We start from the raw sequence: 9,072 nt of genomic DNA on the forward strand, positions 1-9,072 counted from the left end.
AAATGTTGAAATTAATTCTTTGTTCTTAGAGAACTAGATTAATCAAACATGGAATAGGCAATCTGTGTTTATCAAGTCTATAAAAACAATTATCAAATGTTCTTTTTTATTTTTTGTAACTTTTTCAGTGAGCTTCTTCATCGGGAACAAGTGGATGTGTACCACTATTGAGGTAAAACAAACTCCCCAAACATGGGGAATGGCAGAGCAATCCAGCCATCCACCTATAGGTAGATGATAGTCATATAAGTACATTGTAAATCGTCTATCATGTTTCGACATAGTCATTGTGAAAAAAAAAAAACTCTTTTATATGAAATCTTGGATCCACCTTAGAACCACAAGATGAACATTTACCATGAAGAAAAAGCTACAATTCCTGTTTGCGACAGCTCCCTAGCTCTCCTTGCCACACTTGCCTGAGGGCAGTGGGGTAGCAGAGGTCCCCAAGAAGAGCTAACTATCGAGAATTGGGTTGGAGAGAGAAATGATAACTGGAGAAAATGGGCTTTTTGACGGTGAGCGTAAGGTCGAGTGGGTTGCACTAAAATTTTGTTGTGTTGCCTTGGCACGCCACTAGAGAGTGACTTGAAGTGCTGAGAATTTTCGGATCGGGTCTGGATCCACCCAGATCCAAATCTAGTAATTATACATCGGAGCTGGATCCAATTGGATCATGATCCATATCCAAAACAATATATATGATCTAAATCCAAATCCGGATCTGAATTCAGATCAATTCTAATTTTGTATATTATAAAATTAAAATAAAATTATAAAAAGTAATGATTTTATAGGAAGGTCCCACACTTATAAGCATAAGATCTCAATAAATCACCGTTGAAATTCTATCCAAATCTCAAGGTGAAATATCAAATCCTCCTCTTTCTTTAAAAAAATTACTTTTTTTAAATGACCCTCTCTTCCCTCATTTGTACTCTATCTCCCTCTTTACTAGCTCTCTCGATACTTTTGTTTAGTCTCTCTCCCTCTTTACTCTCTCTTGCCTTTCTCTCTCTACATTTCCTCTCGCCCTCTTCTTCCCACAGGGTCACTATACCCTTTTCCTTCTCTCTTCCTCCAGCTCTCTCCCCCTCCAGTCTCTCTCTTCTTTTAATAACCCATCTAGCCCTTCCCAAAAATCCCCTTTCTCTTCTTCTTCCTCAAAATCAGCCACACGGGCTACGGATTTCTTTGGCTAACATATCAAAACATATGTTGATTTCTTTCGAGAATGGGTTTTGAAGATGAAGTAAATGACTTAGAATTTCTTCGGCTAACAAATCAAAGAGCAAGAGATAGAAAAATCAAAATCCGGTATTTTGATTCCTTCCATTTTTTATTTTTTTGGGGAAAAAGCCAAATTTTTGTTTGAGGCTTGAGCTATCAAAATCTGATACCAAAGAATGGGTTGTGGATTTTTTTTTTTTTTGAATTTTTAGGTTGTAGGTTTCATGAGCTCCTGGCTAAAAAAAAAAAAAAAGAACGATTTATTTACTTAATCATCCCTACTGGAAATCAATGTATTTTGGGTAAAAAATAAACGATTTTCTTTATAATTTATAAAATCCTAGTCATGATTTTTGTAACCAGTGGGTTGCGTTTTTTTTTATGTTTTTGAAAAGTTTTTTGGACGAATCCTATATCAAGATATTTGTGAATTTTTTCTTAGAAAAAAAAAAGAAAAAGAAAAAGATATATGAGATTTTGTCAAAAGAATTTTTTTTTTTTTTTTGAGCTTTGAAACATTGAACCTGATTTTTGTGGATTTTTATTTTCTTAGGTTGTAAAACTTGAACCTGATTTTTCAGCCTGATCATTTGGGTTTTGAGGTTTTATCTTGTTTTGTTGATTGACACATTTGTTTACAGGGATAACAGTTTTAACGAATGTGCCAAAATGAATTTTTATTGCACTGGTTCTTGTGAAAACATATAGCTTTCTCTTCTGGGTGCAAATTGTCTAAGTCCAATTGTCCATGGAATATTGTCTTGTATCTTTTTAATCAATATTTGATAAATTTGATGACCAAGGGTTCTGATTACCATTGATTCAGCTTATCAATGTATCCCTTATCATGTATAGTAAATGATGTTTTTTTTTTTTCTTGTCTTCTTCTTCTTCTTCTTTGTGTATATTGTTGATCAGGAAGTGGTAGGTGGTAGGACAAAGATCATGGATACAAATAGCTGTGGAAGAATCAAACCGTAAACTTTGAGAGTAACAAAATGATATTGAACGTGATTTTTGTAGTGGGGACTTTAAATAGGACTATAAAGAATGGGTTCTGGGTTTTTTTTTTTTTTGTGAATTTTCTGGTTATGGGCTTAATGAGCTTGTCTAAAAATGCAAAAGAGATTTCCGTTTCCCGAAACTGTTGGAGATAAAATATGAGTTTTGGGTATGCTCTATATCATCATAACGTCGTATTTCCAATAGAAGATAAAACATTTCTTACACGATGGTGCTCAATTACTGGTTTTCTCCTTGCTTCTATATAACCCCTTATATTTGTTGGTTTTCTCCTTGCAAAGCTTCCATTGGTTAAAACAAAGGTAATTTTGTGTGGGAATTCTGACCTAGAAATTGATTTTCCTCTTAACGATGGAGGCAACCATTGAGGATAATCCTTTATGGTATGGTACCAATACAAAAGAAATTGATAGTACTATCAAGGTATTGAGTGCTTTAGAATTGCTAGCATTTGTATGGAAGTTAGTGTATCTTTCTCTCTATATAAGGCTCTAATTTAGTAACATACCATAGATTTCTTATGGTTTTTCAATAATCATTTGAATGACATTAAGTACCCATGAAAATTCTACATGCACCATTGGAATCACAGGTAAAAAGAAGCAATAATGATCGTTCTAAAGAGGTCAATGTTATAAAGAGGGAGCAACACAAGACAGTAAACATGAGATTTTTTTGGGAACCTTTTTTAGCACAGGGTCCCCCATTTTTTGTATCTTAACTTATTGTTTATATTTTGGATGTAAAACTTTTATTTTAGTCTTTTTATGGGGGCTTTTGTATAGAGCAACTTATTTGTGAGCTGCCTAATACTTGTATTTTGTTTACTCTTTATATTAACACAACAATTAACACATTAAAAAGAAATTTGGGTCTGTATGTTAAACTTCAATAGTTTACTTCAACCATGGAATTTGTAGCATATTCATCATCGCTTTTTTTATATTGCTCAATATGAGAATGAAATCCATATGAGAGAGACAGATAACATTTTATAGCAAAACCCATCTTCAGGAAAGCTTAAAAATCACATGGATAGAGCTAAATTACATTATAAATAGACGTCATTAATTTGTATTCAATGAATGTATCAGAAAGCTTATAGATTTGGATGAGTGACCAAAAAGAACAAACATTAATTGGGGAGTTTTATTTTTATATCTCGGATCCAAATGCAAAGTTTGAATCTACAATGTTATGGTCCTTGGTTTCCTCACATGCAAATGTCATTTATTTCATATCTAGATCAAATGCTTGTCAAAAGAAGATTATGAAAAACTACTCAATATGCACATTCAGTTGACCACAATTTGGGCATCTAAGACTTCTCAGTGTGGATCATTAATTGAATTAATTTGTTGAATTTATATGACAAAAACCATAGTTAGAGAAGATATACACAAGAAACAGTTCCTTCACAGAGATTGCCACAAGACATGCTACAAAAAAAGTAAAAATCCTTGTTTAAAATTGAGAACAAAGAGCACCCATGTTTGCAAATTGATACAAACTTTCACAACCCCAATGTAGTGCTTTAGAATACAATGATCACTCATTATTACATTCGTAACACCCCACGCATCAATGAATTTATACAGATAATTTCTCGCTAAAAGTTTCTTCCGTAGAAAATTACACTTCTGCTTTGTACATAGAGCTTATGGGGAGCTTGAGCTTCTCTCACAGGGCTTCAGACCTAATGTCAAATTATCGAGAATGGTTTCGAATCCAACTTCCATCTTCCAACCCATCATCAAACCGAGTTGTTGCAATTGCTTGCAGCTAGACCTTTGGATTTGGCCACACGATGCTCTGATTAATTAATACAAGAAAATTCATTTCAAAACATTGTTAATCAGCACCAATTAACAAGGTATTCACGTTTAGTAATCACAAGGTAAACCTAATTTTCTCTTAAGAAATATGCTTCAATTTTCTAAACATTATGCTTTATAAAGCTTGGAAAAAAATTGAAAGGTAACAATGAATATCTACCAAAACTAACAAAGACAATGGATTCCCCATGGACCCAGAATTATTGCCAAGCAAGTTGTATCCAACATATACAAAACAAGAATACTATGATTTCTTCCCAAGTTCCCACAATGTAGCTCACTAATCTAAATATTAGAGCTAATCAAGGAACAAACGACAAGAAATGTTCATCAATCACACAACACAGAGCCCAACAATATCTGATCAGATTCAATCAAAATTATCTCTTTTGATAACCAACATATACGAAACAAGAAAACTTTGATTTTTTCTCATTACAAAAATCAGATTCCAAGCTAATTTTGTTACTCTTAAAGTTTACTGTTTGATTCTTCAACAGCTATTTGTAGGTCCATGATATCCATGATCTTTGCCCTACCATCTACCATTCCCTAATCAACAATATATAATAAACAAAAAAAATCAACCTTTACTATACATGATAAGGGATAAATTGATAAGCTGAATCACTGAATCAATGGTAATTAGAACCCTCGTTCATCAAATTAATCAAATATAGATTTTGTATTCCATGGACAATTAAACATACAATTGGACTAAGACAATTTGCACCCATAAGAGAAAAGCTAAATGTTGCATATAAAGAAAGGTGCCAATCAACAAAACTAAGATAAAACTTGAAAATGTTCAAGCCGAAAAATCAGGTCGAGGGTTTACAACTTAAAAATTCAAATAAAATAAAAAACCACAAAAATAAGATACAGAATTTCACAAATCAAATAAAAAGTCACAGATATCTTGATATAGAGTTCATCCAAAAACATTTCAAAGTCATTTGTCAAAGAAGCTCACAAAATCCACAACATAAAAAACAAACAAACAAACAAACAAAAACATCAGAACGCACTGGTTACACACTACAAAAATCGTGACTAGGGCATTATACCTTATAAAGAAAATCATTTATTTTTTACCCAAAATACATTAATTTCCTGTAAGAATAATTAAAAAAACAAAATCAATTTTTTTTTTTTAACCAGAAGCTCATGAAATCTACAACCTAAAAATTCAAAAAAATAAAAAACTACAACTGATTATTCAACTTTCTCATCATAATTGGGTGGCTGAACAACAACCACTTCCCACTATGTTTCTTGTTTCTCCTCAATAGCACATTCTTATCTTAGAGGGAAAGGGCTAACTTACATTGACTCATCTGATCCACTCCTGTAAAGAGTTCTTTCTTTTTTTTTTTGGCCTAGAGTGAGTCTGCTAACTATAAAATGAAAAGAACCACAATCAGAAAACTCAAATGAGAGACCGAGACTTTTCAATCCTCACCTGATAGCAATGAGAGCCTTTTTGATATGATCATTGAGAAGGATCCGCGTAGGTTTTTCCTACATCTCTCGCTCATCAGATTTACAATAAGATACCTCTATTTTATCATGATTTACCTGCCTTTAAAGAAATGAGGTTTCCCTCCTCTATAGACAACTGCAACCAACACGCCTCTAGCTTTAGCAAGGGCTTTTAGCTAATTGAATTAGCTAACAAGCCACCCAAAATCAAGGGATTAGATTTTTATAACTCAAAAAAAAACTTGACTTTTCTCAAAAAAAAAATGGAAGGAGTCAACATACGTGATTTTGATTGTATTGTTTCTTTGCTCTTTGATTTGTTAACTGAAGAAATCCTGAGCCATTTTCTTGATCTTCCATATTTGGAAGGAATCAGCTTTGATTTGTGGCTAATTTTGGGGAAGCAGAAGAGAAAGGAGTTTTTCGTTTAGGGCTTGATGGGTTATTAGAAGAAGAAGAAGAAGAGAGAGATTGGAGGGGGAGAGAATGGGATGAAAAGAGAAGAAAAGGGTATAGAGATCCGTCTAGGGCTTGATGGGTTATTAGAAGAAGAAGAAGAAGAAGAAGAAGAAGAGAGAGATTGGAGGAGGAGAGAATGGGATGCAAAGAGAAGAAAAGGGTATAGAGATCCAGCGGGACGATGAGAGTGAGGACAGTAGAGATAGAAAGGCGAGAGAGAAACCAAATGAAGAGAGGTCAAAAAGAAGTACAACTAAAAAGGGCAGGGGTACGAGAAAGAAAATATTTTTTAATGAGAAAAGGAGAGGGATTCAAATTTTACCTTCACATCTAAATCAAAATCCTACGGTGATCGGTAGGGTTCCCACACTTGTTGGTGTAGGAGGGTCCTATAACATCATTACTTTCTTTCTCTCTCTCGCTCTCTCTCTTTATATATATATATATATATATATATATATATCGGAAGATACTACAAAATTCATATAGGAGAAAATAAACAGTGATTTCTTCTACCTTTATCACTGTCTAAAGTTCATCGCACGATCACGATTGTCCGGTAGTGTTTCATTTTTCATTTTTTTTCTACAAAATGGAATGATTTGAAATTTAGAGCATGTATTCATAAGAAATAGAAGAATCTACGAACAATATCAAAAACATGTTTTACATGAAATAAATTTACCAAAATACCTCCGAAATATTTCTGGGGTATTTTGGACAATTTGTTTTTGAGAATTATTTTTTTTATATTTTTATTAGGTGTGCCTCGTTAAGATGTACATGCTCCAAATTTCAGATCATTCTGATTTGTAAAAAAAATGAAATACTACTGGACAATCGTGACCTTGCGATGAACTTTGAACGGTGATGAGGGTAGGCAAAATGACTGTTCATTTTCGTCTATAGGCGTTGAAAAGAATTTTCCTATATATATATATATATATATATATATATATATATATATATATATATATATATATATATATGAAATGATCTTGTCATCCCACGAGCTGATAGGTACAATGTCAGCAACGGCCCAGATTGAATCTAGGTCCAATCCTATGGTCACGACCTCATTTCATATTTGAATTTGTAATGTTTTTTTTTATACAAATATAAATCATTTGATAAATACAAATTGGCCAAAATACGTCCAAAATATTTTAAGGGTATTTCGATCAATTTATATTTTATGAATTTTTTTTTACATTTTTATTAAGTGTTACGCCAAAATTTTCTAAGTGATTTTGATTTGTAGACGGTCAAATCGACCCAAATTCAATCTAGGCCATTGGCTAACACTATATCAATCAGCCTGTGGGCTGAAATCATCCATGCCTTATATATATATATATATATACTACAAAACACCTATAGGCGAAATCACTGTTCATTTTGGCCTACTCTCACCACCATCTAACGTGCATCGCACGGTCACGATTGTCGGTAGTGTTTCATTTTTCATTTTTTTTCTACAAATCAGAATAACCTGAAATTTGGAGAGTATGTTCATAAAAAAAATATGAATCTACGAAAAATATCAAGAACATATTTTACATGAAAAAAATTGACCAAAATACCACCAAAATGTTTCTGGGGTATTTTGATCAATTTAGTTTTTTGGCGAATTATGTTTTTCATATTTTTATTAGGTGTGTCTTACATATGGACCAAATTGATCAATTTTTTATACACATGCTCCAAATTTCAGATCATTTCAATTTGTACAGAAAAAATGAAAAATTAAATACTACTGGACAATCGTGACTGTGCGATGAACTTTGGACGGTGATGAGGGTAGACAAAATCACTGTTCATTGTTGCCTATAGGTATTGGGAAGACTTCTTTATATATATATATATATATATATATATATATATATATATATATATATATATATATATATATATATATATATATATATATATATATATATATATATATATGGGTGTGGTTTCTATATGGTTGCAACCTTAAACACCTTAAACAATCCAATTATGGCGCACCTCCAAATTTTATCATAACATGTAATTTTGTTGTAAAAAATTCTTAGGTTTACCTTGAAATCTATTTTCATATCTAAATAGAAAATTTTAAACTACAAAAATAGTTAAACTCAAGGAGATCTATAAACATATGAAAATCTTGAAAATGGATGGCCAAGATAATGTGTTGCAAAATGCACTATTTATGAGACTCAAAAACTTTTTTTATTTATATATTCATACATCTCGATGTCGAGATGGTCAAAATGAGGGGTTTTCAATATTAAAATAGCCTTTCCGATAGATTTTTGAGGTGCATTTGTAATTCTACATTTTAAGGTTGCAACCTTATATAAACTTTTCCTATATATATATATATATATATATAAAAGAAAAAGTTTATATAGAGTCGAGGCTCTAAGCAATTAAATTAGAGCCCACCTCAAAAATTTCACTAGAAGATGTTGTTTTGATGCCCAAATATCCTCAAATTGATCATCCCAACGTCAAGATGCATGGAAAGGAGAGAAGTATGATTTCAAGTTTTGGAAATAGTGCATCTTGTAATATATTTTTTTACCATCAATTTTCAAGATTTTCAAATTTTCGTCCATCCGCTCGAACTACACGATTTTTAATCTTTAACTTTTATAATTAAAGATGACAATATATTTTAAGGCTATCATAAAGATTTCCAGTATTGAAACTACATTTTTTAACATTATTCGAAGGTGAGCTTTACTTTGATTTGTTAAAGCCTAGGATCTATACAAATTGCACTCGTAGATATATTATAACATATGTGTAGTTATATAAAATAATATATATCATTTTAAAATACTGGGTTGGATCCACTATACCCGGATCCCGCCCGAATTACTATTCGGCTTTAGATTTTGGATCCTGATCTGAATTTCGGATCAAGATCCATACCCAAATCCGGATAGGACCCAAATTTCGAGTTTTAGATCCACTAAATTCTCAGCCCTCGTGATATTGACTTGTTTTTGAAATCCCGAGTCCAAAAAAGCATTGAAAATAGCAAATAACAGCA

The 9,072-nt window shown here is 32.2% G+C and overlaps 1 protein-coding gene across 5 annotated transcripts; it reads right to left on the bottom strand.

The window, feature by feature from the left end:
• Positions 1-3,690: 3,690 nt before the first annotated feature.
• On the bottom strand, positions 3,691-6,462 carry LOC105421542 (uncharacterized). Of its 5 annotated transcripts, none has more exons than XR_016049399.1 (4): positions 5,853-6,249; positions 5,667-5,759; positions 5,416-5,485; positions 3,691-4,065 (listed from the first exon to the last, which is right to left on the bottom strand). XR_016049399.1 is itself a non-coding variant. In XM_088858301.1 (4 exons), the coding sequence occupies exons 1-4, from the start codon at positions 5,928-5,930 to the stop codon at positions 3,912-3,914; spliced, it is 342 nt and encodes a 113-aa protein (XP_088714427.1). In that variant the 5' UTR covers positions 5,931-6,247; the 3' UTR covers positions 3,691-3,911. The 5 variants fall into 5 exon arrangements, 1 of the variants encoding a protein (XP_088714427.1); XM_088858301.1 differs by having other exon boundaries at positions 5,667-5,706; positions 5,853-6,247; XR_016049397.1 differs by lacking the exon at positions 5,416-5,485 and having other exon boundaries at positions 5,551-5,759; positions 5,853-6,462.
• Positions 6,463-9,072: the final 2,610 nt, after the last annotated feature.

Source organism: Amborella trichopoda, chromosome 2 (genome assembly GCF_054954075.1).
Source record: "Amborella trichopoda isolate Santa Cruz 75 chromosome 2, AtrichopodaSantaCruz75HAP2 v2.0, whole genome shotgun sequence".
NCBI classification, from domain to species: domain Eukaryota; kingdom Viridiplantae; phylum Streptophyta; class Magnoliopsida; order Amborellales; family Amborellaceae; genus Amborella; species Amborella trichopoda.